The sequence below is a fragment of the Balaenoptera acutorostrata genome, chromosome 4 (genome assembly GCF_949987535.1).
Source record: "Balaenoptera acutorostrata chromosome 4, mBalAcu1.1, whole genome shotgun sequence".
Taxonomy (NCBI): Eukaryota; Metazoa; Chordata; class Mammalia; order Artiodactyla; family Balaenopteridae; genus Balaenoptera; species Balaenoptera acutorostrata.
The window spans coordinates 7589101-7605441 of NC_080067.1; the positions used below are offsets into that span (position 1 = coordinate 7589101).

Below are 16341 nucleotides of genomic sequence, written 5' to 3' on the forward strand. Positions count from 1 at the left end.
CATGCAAATAAAACATTTGGAAGTCAGTGGATTGACTATTTTGAGCCCGTGTTTCCAGAGCTATGGTCGCACTATTTATACGTGTAGGTACACAAAGAAATTTTCTAATTTAAAAGAGGAACTGAACCATATGTTCTCCTAAGAGAACAATTCAGTCTACCCAGTTGGCATGTTCAATACCAACCCATGCTGCTTTGCTGGTACAATAATAATTTAAAACTCAGCAGATCAAGAATTATTTTACTGATTTCTCTTCTGCAGAGTGTAAACAGAATGACCAGCAAAAAAGTTAATAGAAAATATTAATAACCAAACCACAAATCAAAGAGGTCATTCAGTTTTGAGGATTTTCATTTATACAGCTATCAGGTTTCCAAAATATTTTCCACACAATCATCTTTTGGTCCCATCCAATAGCTCAGATATTAACAATTGCCATTATGTAAATGAGCCAATAGGCTCACTCTATGCCTGACACTAATGCTTCGCCAGCTCAGGCTCTGTCCAACATATTAGGTGTGTGAACCTTACCTCCTGAAACCTAAATCCCTTTACCTAAAACGTTAAGGGATTAGAAATGAAGGCCTGCGACAACAAAATTCTGATTCCAAGTGCAGTGCCATGTTTGAAATCAGAATATTCTAATGTAAATTTTGCCTATGATTCCAGCAATATTAACTCTCATAGGTATTATAAATATACAATTATGTTCCTAAAAACTTGGGAAAGTCAATTTTTCCTAACAAACTAAAAGATTGAGTCTTTTTTTGTATACCAAAGAAAATTTTGGTAATACAACCATCCTTCAATCTGTTCAGAGCATTATGTTCAGATTTTCTTAAGATGTTAATAAAGCACACATCACAGGTTCATCTGAACCATGAACAAACTACAATCAGATTTTTAATACCTGAGTTTTCAATCAAAGGGTTTAATGTTGGTTAGCTTTTGTCCATTTAATACATTAATAACACGCTATTTTTTTCTTCACGGGGCTGACTTAATTTCTTTTTAACACACATAACAAACCTAATAAGATGGACATTAACAGTGGCTTTCTAGTTTTTTAATCACCCATACCTATAATATATTCAGGTTTTAACTTTGACCAGTTAAAAATTTACCAAACTGCACTCTTAGAAAAAAATCAAAGTTTGTATTTTTAATTGAAAAGGCATTTATTAAAACATTTTTAAAATGTCTGCTCTGTGGAATATGTTGGTTATAAAAAAGTTCAATTCTTGATTCTACAAATATGTAACACTCAGAAGATGTTTCATAAAAAAATTACTTATTTTTCATTATCTGTAGTTTCAGTTATTTTAATACTAAATTCAGTATTTTAAACACTAAATTGCTTAAAAATGAGGAATAAATTAGCCCCAGTTTGAAATCTGAATTACTGTAAATCTTCTAATAATGATATCAATACTACATATATTTTAAAAATATTTTTAAGCGGCCTGATTTCTATTTATGAAGTTAACAGCATGCTTTGATATAAATGGTTATAAATCTCAAGGATAATTTTTAAAAATCTTTTAGGTAATGTGCAAGCAGTCTTATGCAGAAATGGGAAAGGCTTCTGCCTAACCAAAGAACACACTACACGAAACACAGATGAAAGAAGAAGAGTACTTCAGAATGGAGCAATAATTAGTTCACATGAACCATACGGGCTCCTACAAGGGCAAATAAAAACCACACGAGGACTTGGATTTCATGGAAATCTCAAACTGAAAAAATTCATTATTCCAGCACCTCAAACTATTTCTGTGCCTATAGATGACTTATGTCAATTCCTTATCTTAGCTACTAATGGACTCTGGGAAGTTCTGGATACAAAGGAAGTCACTGCACTGACAATGACAGCTTTTCAAGTATATAAAGAAGCACAGTGTTCTATCACAGGAAACAAACTGTCACCATCCAAAGGGTCTCTGCTTTTCCCAATCGATGAACGAAACACATCTAAACCAGAAACTAACATCCACATAGTGTTTCAGTGCAAATCTGAAGAACGTGCCTCAACTATAAATTCAAAAGAAAATTTGTCAGATTCAAAATATTCTATTCGTAACCTGAAAAATATAGGAACATTTCCACCAAAAATGACTAAGCGTGATCCTTGCAGTGAGAAAGAAACTGATGGACCGACCAGTGTAGATGGTGTGCCAAAAGACTCAAGTGAAAAAGAGAAAGGATCATGCACTATGAGTTTCTATGGAGGTGCTGCTGAGTATATCAGCCGTGAACTTGTAAGTGCTGCTTTGGCGGCTGGCTCCAGAGACAACATTACAGTCATGGTCACGCTTTTCAATGGAAGTGAGTATCTCCAGAGAGCAAAAACATGAAGACAATTCTTCAGTGAACCAGATGCTAGGATAACATATCAACACCACACAAATCATTTTTAAGAATGTAGTAAAGGAAATATAAAAGCAGATTGTGGGTTATACAGTACCATTTATATATGTTCACTGTTTCATGCCAAAAAAGAGAAAAACCAGTACCTGCTTTTTATACCACTTTATTCCAACCTGAGCACCTCAATATAAAACTAAACACTGGTGAACTGTTTTCCTTACTAATTTTGAATTACTGTAAATGTACAAGTTCTGCTAGCAGTTCAACATTTAAATAGATTAAATCATCTCTGACACATGGTAGATTTCATATAATGAAAATACCTAAAACAATTAGTGCAATATACTGAACTGATCAAAATAAAATGAACTTTGGAAAACAAGGCTGCAAGATTGTTACTAACATATCCAATACTTATGTTACAAATTACTGGTACATTGTTTATTATGGTTCTAGCCAGGTAGGAACAATTCAAGCCCCTTCCTTTCAAAGGGGGAGAGAAGGAAAAAATTAGCTGTTTTAGTAACTGTACATTTTGTATACTTTTAAGCAACTCTTAAATATTACAGAAAAGTAATAAACATATATGGAGACTACAATGCAGTACCCTATTTACAGTACAGCTGAAGATCGAATTTGAAATAATCAAGTTTGAATGTACATAATTGTTAGTGCATTGACTATTTCTATGTCCAAAGGGCACAAAAGCCCCTCCCTACTCCCAAACAACAAAAGCTATGTAATGGCCAGCAGCGATTAAACAGAAATCACAGACACCTGGTTTGTTTCATTTTTGTTGAAGAACTTACATGTTTGAAGGGAACACTATTCTTTAAGATGCATTTTATCAGTTTTCATATTCCTAAAATAAGACAGGGTTACGTATGATTTTTTTTTTTTACCCCATTTAAAAAAATAACAGGACTAGCTATAATTTAGATGCCACTAATGTTCATTTTTTCCCCCTGAAGATGTGGGACTGTTTCCTTGTGGCTAATTTGTTAAAATGTGGAATGTGTACTTTAAATAAGGATACTAAGAGAAATTACAGGTGGCCTGAATATCGTAGCTAAGCATAAATACCTTTAGAACCTCCTTCCAAAGAAAGAATTTTTTTTGAAAAGCCCAAATGAGTAAGTTCCAAATCTTTTTCACAGAACTGGCTGGTTACCTGTGGGTTCAGAGTCATCTGTTTATATCCCTGGTGAAGAGACATGAGTCCCACTAACATTCCAAGGAAGTAAGTGTACACACAGCTCTCATTTTCCCCTTTCACTGCTGAAACATTAGTCAGAGGGTCACATGCATGTTATTAAAAATTAAGTTCAAAACACTTAAAATAATTCTGTATTAGAAACTTGACTATCGTAAGTCTCTTCTTTTTGGAAGTCATACTGGGCTGGTTAAATGCTCCAATTCCACTGTTATTAACAATTAGGAAGCAGAAGAACATTCCAGTTAGTTTAAACCGGAGGTTTAGTTACTACAGCACTGACTCCTGGTTGGCTGCGTGGGTTCAGTAAGGTCTACTCCTCTTCCTCTGGCAGAATTTGCTCCTGGATTCTGTGGTTCATTCTTCGGCAACTTTTTAGCTGAGAGATAAATTATCAGAATAAACACAATTAGAATAGCTGTATTTAATTCTTTATATAGATTCACTTAACAATACCAGAAAAGTTGTACTTTAAAGAAAATCTAAGTAAGTTCCTAAAAATAATGGCCAGCCATTACGTTTATAATAAAGAAGCTCAGCTCCAACCCATCAATGTTCTCTGGACTGCCACAAACTTTCTGGAACAAGTCAGGATATAAACAAATACCATCACCCCAGGAGAACTTGTCCTCTACTGTGCAAATTATTACCCCATATCATGACAGACTGTACCTCCTATTTTCTCCACTTATAGACTTTACCCTTCAAACATCTATCATTTTCCTCTCTTGTGACTGATTAAGAATCCTAATCTGATTCAACAGTAGCTCTGCCTGATATACATGGACTTGATCCTGAAGGCACTATCTCAAAAAAACATTTTCCAATCTTGAGCCAGATAAGCATGGCTTGCCACACATTTGGACAAAGCCCCACAACTGGCAGTTATGGCTTTAGCTTTGCTAACTGCTATGGAGCTTAACAGCTGTTCTCTGGAGTATGGCTCCCACTGATGAGAAAATGTACCCGCTATATGTAGTTTGCTTGGATCCCAAAGATCCTTGATGTGTTGGGATTCATTAAACATTAAATATCTCTAAGAGCACCGACTGTAAGGGTGGCTAGACACACTGGTTTCTATCAGCCTTGGGGATACATCACTGAGGTAAGACTCTAGGTTTTACCTTAGCTGTGAGGTTACACAAAAGCTGAACAAGATCTACTTCAAAATCTAAATGCCTAGTTGTGTTCTGGATCTTTTACAGTTTCTTTGTTGTAATATTCCACGATAGCATTAATCATCTTTAGAATCCTAGATGCTGGGCTGGGCACTGGATCTGGGAGCCAGGAGCACTGAGGTTTGGGAAGAAAAGCGTTCCCTTGGGCCACTTCTCTAGGAATGGCTCTAGGGATGGTAGTGTAAATGGTAATAAAATGGTAAACTTCCAGTCAAATGTATTTACAAACAAAGCCCCGCCAGGAGAAAGAGTAGGCTAACATTACAAACTTTATTATAATTAATACCAAATTAGGTTTTGGACTAAGTGATCATTTCTCCCTTTGGCATACTTCTGCAAGGGCTTTTTGTAATTAGATCTGAGTGAAATTAGGAGGCTGAAAGAAATAAACTGGAATGAGGAACCTTTAACTTGTATTGGTTAATTTTTATTGTGTGAAGATGAACTAAAACATATCTTCAGGGGGTCTCAAAAGAAGTAGTCTCCTGTCTCCTATCTTAGTGAGTGCTACCCAAAGCGAAGCTGGTACTGTCTGCTTTGTATATAAATAATTGCAGCTTACCAACCTGACCCTGAATTGATTAGGACTGTGAGAAGCTAAAAATCCTGAATCAAGTTAAGGAAGATGTGCAATGAAAAAAGCCACTGAAGACCTTATCAAATTAAAAGCAGATGATAAATTTATTGTAGACTCTCCCACTAAACAAGTGTACTCTACTTGGGAACCCATCAAAAGTACAAATATGAGTTCACTGTGTGATTTATTTAAGTTACTAATGGAGAGGTTACAACTCAATTTATACTTGCAGTTTCTTTCAAGGAAAGAAACATTCTAATTTTAGAATGTTTCTTTCAAGGAAAGAAACATTCTAATTTTAGAAAAGCAAATGAAAGCTCTAATACGTAGGCTACTTTCTGATCGAAAGAAATAACCTTATTAGCAAGTCTAAATAAAAGGTACAAATTAAATAAAGCCCATCTGGTGGAGTCTTAATAGCATCAGAAAGGTTTAAAAGTTCAGCCTGATTTGAGGGCCCTATTATCTCCTTGTTTCCTAACTTTTCAGACGTGGTTGTGGGTGTGATCTGTCCCATTTATTAAAAAAACAACAACAACTATATATTGTCTCATAATCCTTCACAACTATGCTAGTATTTCCCTAATAAAATGCAAGCCTGAGTTTCTCAGGAAAATATTTTACACAGTACACAGGCAAGTTTTTCCCTAAATGAAGCCACCACTAAACTCTCTCATCTAGTGAAAGATAACATGACAGTACCTGCAGCTCTTATTGGGTTTTCTTTAGCCTCCGAATCAGCTGTTAACTGGTTAATTTGTATGACTTCAGTATAAAAGAACACTTATTTGGGACCAAGGATGTGGACACCCCAGTTAATAATCACTGCTGTATAATAAAAGGTGTTGTGGGATGAGATGAGCGCTTGGCACACGGACAGTGTGGACGCAGCAGACTGTGAGAGCCACCACGGTAGACCCCTCCCATGGGATCTGCACCCGAAAACTACTAGGAGGGGGCTAGGGTCAATAAAAATATTTTAATTGTTGTTATAGACTTCAACTTCATTACCTATAATCAACAACTGTGCAACAGCAATCATTATTAGTTAAAAGTACTTAGGGGAAAGGTAAGAGCCCAGTGTAGGATCAAATGACCATGGAGGCAATAGAAAGCCTGGATATTGTTTTGCTTTCCTTGTTCTCTCTGTGCCTCAGTGCTTTGAAACTTTCTCCATTACAGTATTTGCGTTAAAACAATTTGTTAAATCTGTATGTACAATGTACTTGTCTGTGTTATAGCTGTCAGTAATCAATGATTTAAAAAGAACCTGAAAAATAAACAAAAAGTGTTCAGAGCAAAGGAGAGATGAAAATAGTTATTGATCAGTAAGAAACAAATCTCATCATGCCTATATGTTGCATTGAAAAACGTTACTGAGTTTATCTTCCTTTTATATAAAAACTATAATCTAATAGAAAAACATGTATTTATCCAAAATTTTCAGTGAAATCTTTAGAAAATCTATCTGCTTGAACTATCAGCTCCAAGTTCAGGCTTTCCACTCACCTAGAAGAAACTTAACTAAACTGAAAGCACTGCAACCTAACGGGTAATAATTTTTCAAATTTAACAATATGCTTAACAAAGTAATGCTTCTGAAAGAAATCTAGGATAGTAGTATAATCATTAAAAACAAAACAAAATTCCAAGAATTAAAAAAAAGACAGTCAAACCAAATATGCCCCCAGTGTAACTTGTTCTACCTATATTTTTACTGTTTGCAAAAAAGTTAATCTTACCTATTGCCATGAATATTTCATTTACATTCATTGATGTTTTAGCTGATGTCTCCATAAATAATAAACTGTTGTCATCTGCATAGGACTGTGCTTCCTGTTTATAGAACAAAAACTGAGATATATCCTTTGCACATACTATTACTATACCTGCCTTATTTTTGTTATAGAAAACAAGAGGCTTCCTTATTACTACTCCAACTTGATCACCTATAACCAACAACTGTATAATAAGCAATTATTTATAGTTAAAAGTAAAACAAGGGTAAGAGTACTGCGTAGTTTATAATTTCCCTTTTGCCTTAACTTCTTGCACTATCCCATCCTACTTTATCTGGTCTCACATTAAATCTACTTTCAGATGACGAGTTTTGGAGAGAGGGACCACAATCCTAAATATAAAACTCTCTTTGATCTTTATGGCAATTTTACCTATGCTCGTTATTTGCAAGGAAGGTAAAGGGAAACCAAATATTTAACACTGGCTTCAACCACTAAATGGTATCCTTGTATTTAATTCTGAATGACTTCCACACGCAACATTTTAATTTTGAATATGTCATGAATCATTCTTTGAAAATTCTATTACTACTTTACGTTGTCATGCTTTACAGTTTACGTGTATTATCGCCTTTGATCCTCACAGCTGTTGTGAAACAACCAATTATCATTCCAATTTGATAAAGAAAAAAAATGAGGTTCCTTTGAAATGTTATGTGACAGGGCCACTTGTGACTATAATGTAAGTGCGCTATCTGCCTCTCTATGCTGAGGAGGTACCTATCTTAGAAAGAGTAATAGATACTATACCTCACATGGTTGTCACCAGAATTAAATGAAACCACATGTGTAGATGGCTCAGTTTACTAGCTAATGGTGCAAGAAATATTAGTGCCCTTTCTCCCAGTACGTGTACTCCATCATCAAAAAAGAACATTAACCCATCACTGATATTGTACATATAATGGCCATAACCAAACTTCTCTGGTAGAGAAGCTGAAGAGCCAGAGGAGGGCAAGTTTTAAAATGTCTAACTAGAGACATTGCTTTATTTTAAATGACTGTACTTTATTTTGCAGCTGGGAACACTCTTAATTAGCTATATTAGATAACATACACACTGGATTTTTTAAAGCTTTTATTTTTGAAGGCCCTTTTAAGAACCACCACATATATGTATGTGTGTATGTAGGTATGTATATGTGTGGTGATATATATACAGGTAGATAAAAAAAGTTAGGAAGGATACTAAAGTATACGTGGGGTTGGAGGGATTAGGGTAGGAGGCAATCACCTTTTGCTTTATATATTTCCACACTGTTTGTGAACAATTACTTCTTTTGTAATTGTTTAGGTCAACAAAATCTTTGAATCAACTTATATATTACAATTAAATAAAGATATTTAAAAGTTCAAGTTTATCATGAGATTTTATTACACAGTACACATCTAAAAATTTTCTATCATTTGCAACGTTTTAAAATTGTAACTGTAATTCAAGTGTGGGTACAGAAGAAAAATATGCGCCTCCAAGTGAAAGTTAAATTCAACATACCTGGAAATCGACAGCTCTTTTATTTGCGAGGTCAGCCTTGTTTCCTGACAAAGCTATAACAATGTTAGGGCTGGCCTGCCTCTGAAGCTCTTTAACCCAGTTTTTGGCTCTGGCAAAGGACTCCTGGGAAACAAAGAAACAGCTATTCGGCACAGGCTCAAAGAATGGCTAGGGAGCGTGTCTGTGAGGCGAGGCTTTAAAGACTGTCCAGTGTGACTCCTGGAAAGCAATTCTTAGTACTACTGTAGTAGCTGAGACAACTGCATCTTATTTTTTAAAATCAGCCTCTCTATTTCATAAAAGCTTTGGCAGAAATGTCATGCTTGACTAACAAAAAAAGATTAAGAAAAAATCTTTTCTATAATTGAAATTCTGAATACCAAAAACGGATATTCAAACAAGTTTCACTGTAGAATGCATTTCCACTTACCTCGTTTGTGATATCGTATACAACTATGGCTGCTTGTGCTCCTCTGTAGTACATTGGTGCTAGGCTATGGTATCGTTCTTGACCAGCTGTATCCCATATTTCAAACTTTACTGTTGTGTCATCAAGACACACTGTTTGGGTTAGAAAAGCAGCTGAAAGAAGAAAATGTCTGCAATAAGTTTATCATTTTCCTACTAATATTTTAATACTACAGAAAACACCTAGAAACCTGATATACTGCGCACCCACAGTTAATAGTGGCTTTAAATACCTGTAAGATCTATGCTTCAAAGCTAGATAAATATATGCTTACATATAAAACCTTCATAGTAAAATCACAGCTTGAAAGTGTTTCCTACATTCTTAAAAAGTGTGTTGTAATATTAAATAAGTTTTTTAAAGCTCTTAAATTGTTTTACAAATTGTGTATTTAAAAACTTTAAATTGTCACATGATTTAAGAAATATATATACTGATATTCTTGAAAAAACGGGGGGAAGGTGGATCAGCATACCTATAACTACCATCTGTACTGACAAGAGCATACCTCTTGCTCCATTCTCCTGGGTTTAATTGGCATAATCTGGGAATTTAGTCCCAGTCCATTACCACTAATCAATATATTTTTTATATTATTCCATCAAAACATCGACACTAATTTTTGTAATCGTTATTACCTCAACCTAGACTTAATTTTAATTAAGTGTTAATGTTTTATGTTTAATGTGTTTATGTTTAGTGTTTAATGTTTAATAGAGATTCAATATTAACTCCTAGCTTTCATTCCTTGCCGTATGGATTTTGTTATTTGTACTTTTTCCATCTGTTCTTTTCTGAGATTTTAATCTTAATAAGAAAGTAGCATTTTATAATGATATTCCTCCTTTTAAAATTAACAGATTGCTGTCACATCTTGCAAAGAATTACTGTATCATTTATTTTCTCAATTGCTTCCTGAGAACAATACGAAGTAAAATGTCTATTATAAGTATGATTCTCTTGGCTCTAATAAACATCAGGAAAGACACCACATGGATACTTCTGAAAATAAGAAATTGATTTATAAGAGGTACATTATAATCAAGTGAATTGAACTTTAAAATATAACTCTTAGAGTAAGTTTTTAAATGTTGTTAGCTGCACCAAAGAACTACACACAGCCATTTTCCCCAGCATGCTGGCCAACAGTAAGCACACCTTACAGTTCCTTTCCTTCATTAACATTAGTAGTTAAACCCTGCTGCTCTATCACTCAATATTAGTTGGTATGCGCCTTCCTTTTTCTTTCAGCTCAAGGTGTATTCAACTCCTCTGAAACTGGCATAGAATTAAGTTATAAAGTTTTCAAAAACTCTGTCCTCCCATGCAAGAGAATTATGATCCAATCCTGTAAATTGTAGCAGTTTACGAGCGATGTCAATCTTAAGAGATTTACTAGTTAATACCAATGTGCTGAATAAACCAAGTCTAATTTGATTTACATCTCTTTCATATTAGACATAACATTTATCTTCTGTGCTATTTTTATTAGGTCAACTGACTGCTGTACTGGCTTTGGTATCAACAAACTATAATCTTCTCAATTTTGCAACCATCATGATTGGAAATTTCTTTATTTTGAGTTAATTCTATTAAGGGTTCTGTGAATTCTCACAATTGGCTAGTCATATTTAAAATATACTCCAATTCAAACTTCTTTTACCATCCAAAATTAGCAAAAATATCCATTTTTAAAAATCCTGTATTTATGATAAAGGATACCAAGAAAGTACTATGTCACTTTTTCCCAGTCACAAAAAGTTCTCATGCAGAATCAGTATTTTTAAACTTAAAATTAAGCCCTAAGACAGAACTCCTTTTTTAACAAAAGGGGATAAAAGGTAAGGAATGGATCACAAAATATAATCCCTTTCTCAAGCATAGTTTGATGCAACTTGAAAAAAACTGGATTATAATTTGCATTCAAACTTTGTTTTCTTTGTTCCATAACCACAAAGTACACTGGTAGCAAAAAGATTCATTTACACTTCCATAAGTCAATTCTAGGCTTAGGGAAAGAACTATTAATTATGCTGCCTTAAAGGAAATATAATCTGATTCTCAAACCAGTTAAAGATGTCACAAAAGAATACCAATTCTTTTTTATAAAGGCACGTACAAAACTGACAAGATACAGGAAAAGAAATTCCAACCAATATATTAAAAGAATAACAGCCAATGACCACTTCTTTCAGAAATATAAAGCTATTACACCAGTAGGCTAAAAAAGAAAAATCATGCATTATTTAAATAAATTACAAAAGGGCATTTGAGTCAATATTCCTAATATACACGCAGAATTCTTCCTTAAAATTTATCAAGTGTCGGGCTTCCCTGGTGGCGCAGTGGTTAAGAATCTGCCTGCCAATGCTGGGGACACGGGTTCGAGCCCTGGTCCGGGAAGACCCCACATGCCGCGGAGCAACTAAACCCGTGAGCCACAACTACTGAGCCTGCGCTCTGGAGCCCGCGAGCCACAACAACTGAAGCCCGCCCGCCTAGAGCCTGTGCTCCACAACAAGAGAAGCCACCGCAATGAGAAGCCTGCACACCACAACGAAGAGTAGCCCCCACTCGTTGCAACTAGAGAAAGCCCACGTGCAGCAACGAAGACCCAACACAGCCAAAAATAATAAATAAATAAAATAAATTAAAAGAAAAATGTATCAAGTGTCCATTCTATCCTTAAGCCTGAAACCTGCATTTTGCACAAAGCTCTTAGGCAATCTCTCTAAACCTAGAAACAAGAAGAGAATGTCCACCATAACGATTATGTAATATCACTTCAGATATTCTTATAATAATTAAAGTAATAAATTATTGGAAAGAGACATTATTTGGAAGAGGCAAGAAGACTGAAATGAAAATCCAAAGGCGTCAGCTAAAATAAAGCAGATAGTAAATTCTTTAAATTGGCTGGAACAGATCAAAGAAACAGCCTTACAATACACAGGCAGTGACCAGATTTCAGTGTTATGCTGGGAGGAAACTGGATCCCTATCAAATTAACAAAGAACAAGAACAATCAATTCACTCAACTCCTCTCCGAAGCCATCCTTCATCACCCCTTTTAAGCAGGTCCTACCTTTGTGCTCCCAGAGTTCCGTATGCAAGAACATGCTTCACACTTTATAATCACTGGTTTACATTATCTTCTCCTAGACTGGGAAGTTCCTTGAGAAACTAGCTATTCTTGTCCATATTCAATATCTAAAATAAATCTCAGTTCATATAAATGTCCAAAAAGTTTGCTGAAGTCCATGAAAGATATGTACAACTATTTGGGGGCTATTTTGACTAGATACAGTTCCCAAATGGGAAAAAATAGCTATTTCAAAAGGCCTCTCTCTACTCAAGTTATTATGTAACAAACACAATCTCTAAGTACCAACAAGATCTTTTTACCTGGGTAACACCATACTGTTAACGTGATATGATAAAAAGAGCATAATTGGGGGGGGGGGGGGAGGAGAAAAAAGACCAATATTAGAGGCCAGTGGAATGAGTTTTAGGGTACCATCAAAAACACATTAGAACTACTTAGAAGTGCTGTAGTGCCACAAGGGCAGAAATATTATGGGAATAGGATAACCCAGTATTATAAACATTATATACCACAAAGACCATCAAGATTTCCCAAAGTTCTCAAGTTTTCAAATACTACCAAAGTATTTAACTTCCCCCATAAAAGTCAGTGAAGTATAGCTGACATCTTCAAATCCTCAGTGCTTCTAGAAGTACATTACTAGTCATTTACAAAGCTGTAAAAATAAATTCTAGCACTCAAAATATAAACTACTACATAAATACTGTAACAACATTAACCAACCACCAACTTACCTGAATCTGCAAAACCACTTTAATTTATCCAAAACGTCTATTTTCTGGCTAAGAACCATCACTTTCTTAGACCTCTTCATTTTCTCTTCACTTCCATCACCAGCACTAGCAGTTGGTTTTCTTTTCGGGCCCATATTTCACAAAGAAACAGCTTTTATCACTTCGAGAGTTACTGTGTACGCGACGACAAGTAAAGAAAAACAAAGCTGCGTTGAGATGCAGGTGCTGGCCTGTCTAATAGGCTCCCTCTTTGGGCTTCCACGATCAGTTCCTATTTGCAAGCTTGGCAGCAAGCAAGTAACACTTCAGTCTCAGCAAAACTACAAATTACTGAATGACAGACCTTGGGGTCAGCTGAGAGTTGGTGAAACTGTAAATGTTAAATCTGCAAACACCAAAGGCCTATAATGTGTAAGACCTTGATAAACAGTAAGCAAGGAGGAGACACTGCAATACACTGGGCAAGGGAAAGAACATCCAAAATCAATAGCATTAACCAAAGGTTAACAACTCATAAAAAAAAGTTTAAACTAACACCTAAAATGATTCTACATGAACTAAACAGAAAGGCAAAAAAGGAAAAACCAAGGAACCAATATCACCCCAACCCTCAACTTATTATTTTATCAAATTTGATAGGAAAGAATTACTTTATTAGAACTGACCAAAAATCCTATAAGACTATCAGGTTTGATTATATAAAAATTAAAGACTTCAGGTTTGTAAAACATGTATCATACACTCAAAACACAGGGACAAACCCATTTAGAAAAATTTCTATAGTGGATGTTATGAGATTAATTTTTAATATGTAGAAAGCTCATATAAATCTTAAGATAACTCCAAAAGCATCAAAGATAAATGTGTAAGAAAATCCACAAAAGGCATGTAACACAGAAAAAAATCAGCACCACTAGTAATCAATGAAATCATCCTCACAGCAAAAATAGTTAAGTATTATCCCTTAACTTAGCAAAATTTAAAAATGAAAATAAAAGAGTGTAGCAAAAACTCATGCTCTGCTGGAGATACTGTATAACTGTTTTGAAATAATTTTGCCAACATGTGGCAAAGCCATGAAAACTCTATATGTTAACCTAATATCTCATGGAATCTCTAAAAGATGATATGGGAGCAGGAGCGTAGGGAGAACACACCTTTAAGTTCAAAGTATTTTTGTATTTAATAATAAGAAATAACCTAATGTATAAGTGAAAAGGCACTGATGCCTTGGTTAAGTATTAAGAAGCAACTAAATTTAAAATACTAATAAAATGACCTCTTAATTGCCAAAAAGTAAAAAAAAAACCAAAAAACCCCACATACATACATACACACACACATATTATACATATAATTTTTTTTCCATGACTATGTTCTCCCTTACATAAAACTTGCACGGAAGTGGTGGATTTGATGCCCTATTAAAATTGAAAGGATATAGTTGTTAGAGAGGGGAAGAGCCTTGTTCAACATCTCAGATGCTGATCAGGGGCTTGTGATCATAAAATCCAAGTTAGAGGTTGTTTGGAAGCGATGTGTAGGGGAAGCAAAGGTTTTTAGAGCCAAGTAATTCAATGGTTGAGTTCGATGGATCTGGATCAAACTTCAGGGAGAAAGATGGCAGAAACTGACCAAGTGGCATCAAGAACAAGGTATCAAAGTTATCTGTGAAGGCAGAAATTGGTTTGCTGGGAAAATGAGTATCAGTGGCAGTAGTATTATAATACAATATAATGAATTTTATCAGACAGATGAGCACTGACTTCAGATGATAAAATCGGACACAGACAAGGATATATGGATGGTCTATGGCAGTGGTCCCCAACCACTTTGGCTCCGGGGACCAGTTTCATGGAAGACAATTTTTCCACAGATTGGGGGAGACGGGTTCAGGAGGTAATGCGAGCCACGGGGAACGACGGGGAGCAGCAGATGAAGCTTTGCTTGCTTGCCCGCCACTCACCTCCTGCTGTGCGGCTCGGTTCCTAACAGGTCACGGACCGTTACCGGTTTGCAGCCCAGGGGTTGGGGACCCCTGGTCTATGGGACTTCCCTGGTGGTGCAGTGGTAAGAATCCACCTTACAATGCAGGGTAGGTGGGTTCGATCCTTGGTAAGGGAACTAAGATCCCACATGCCACAGGGCAACTAAGCCCACGCACCACCAACTACTGAGCTCACGCGCCTCAAGAGAGCACGTGTGCCACAAACTACAGGGCTCACGCACTCTGAAACCTGTGCGCTGCAGCTAGAGAGAAGCCCACGCGCCACAATGAAGAGCCTGCGAGCCGCAGCGAAAGATCCTGCATGCCGCAACTAAGACCCAAAGCAGCCAAGAATAAATAAAATAAATAAATAATAAATAAATGATAAATCTTTAAAAAAAGAATATATGGATTGTCTAAAAGCCAACAACAGCCAAAATAAAAGCTGAGGCCATTTTTTATTTTCAATTGTATATTTGTATAGAAGAGAGTACCCAGCAGACCATGGCAGCAAAGAAGATGAAGACCACATATTCTTGGAAGTTAAGTTCAACTAACGCAAGGAGGAAGGTAAGAAAGGGGATAAAAATAGATTGGGGCAGAAAGGAAAGCGTACACAGTGATTAAGCCCAAACAGAAAACACTCCAAAAGCCTGGCAACAAAGTAAAAATTTAATATAGAGATCATATATAAAAGATGGCCATACAGATGGCCAAGAAGCACATGAAAAGCTACTCAACATCACTAATTATTAGAGAAATGCAAATCAAAACTACAATGAGGTATCACCTCACACCAGTTAGAATGGGCACCATCAGAAAAATCTACAAACAACAAATGCTGGAGAGGGTGTGGAGAAAAGGGAACCTTCTTGCACTGTTGGTGGGAATGTAAATTGATACAGCCACTATGGAGAACAGTATGGAGGTTCCTTAAAAAACTAAAAATAGAATTACCATATGACCCAGCAATCCCACTACTGGGCATATACCCTGAGAAAACCATAATTCAAAAAGAGTCATGTACCACAATGTTCACTGCAGCTCTATTTACAATAGCCAGGACATGGAAGCAACCTAAATGTCCATCGACGGATGGATAAAGAAGTTGTGGCACATATATACAATGGAATATTACTCAGCCATAAAAAGAAATGAAATTGAGTTATTTGTAGTGAGGTGGATGGACCTAGAGTCTGTCATACAGAGTGAAGTCAGAAAGAGAAAAACAAATACCGTATGCTAACACATATTCATGGAATCCAAAAAAACACAAGAAAGGTCATGAAGAACCTAGGGGCAGGACGGGAATAAAGACGCAGACCTACTAGAGAATGGACTTGAGGACACGGGGAGGGGAAAGGGTAAGCTGGGACAAAGTGAGAGAGTGGCATGGACATATATACACTACCAAAT

At 35.9% G+C, this 16341-nt stretch overlaps 2 protein-coding genes across 3 annotated transcripts in view; one reads left to right on the top strand and one right to left on the bottom strand.

The window, feature by feature from the left end:
* The window catches only part of PP2D1 (protein phosphatase 2C like domain containing 1), a 40675-nt gene extending 38244 nt beyond the window's left edge, over positions 1-2431 (top strand). Inside the window, 1 exon segment of the mRNA XM_057545659.1 lies at positions 1546-2431. Within this exon segment, the coding sequence (XP_057401642.1) occupies positions 1546-2354 (809 nt within the window). The 3' untranslated portion in view covers positions 2355-2431.
* An 83-nt stretch (positions 2432-2514) lies between these two features.
* The window catches only part of RAB5A (RAB5A, member RAS oncogene family), a 31061-nt gene continuing 17234 nt past the window's right edge, over positions 2515-16341 (bottom strand). The window contains exons 3-6 of one of the 2 annotated variants that reach the window (XM_057545804.1): positions 9060-9211; positions 8630-8752; positions 7078-7171; positions 2515-3959 (exon numbers count right to left, since the gene is read on the bottom strand). In XM_057545804.1, the coding sequence (XP_057401787.1) occupies positions 3844-3959; positions 7078-7171; positions 8630-8752; positions 9060-9211 (485 nt within the window). In that variant the 3' untranslated portion in view covers positions 2515-3843. The remainder of the gene's footprint in view (positions 3960-7077; positions 7172-8629; positions 8753-9059; positions 9212-16341) is intronic. The other variant, XM_057545805.1, reaches the window with a different exon arrangement.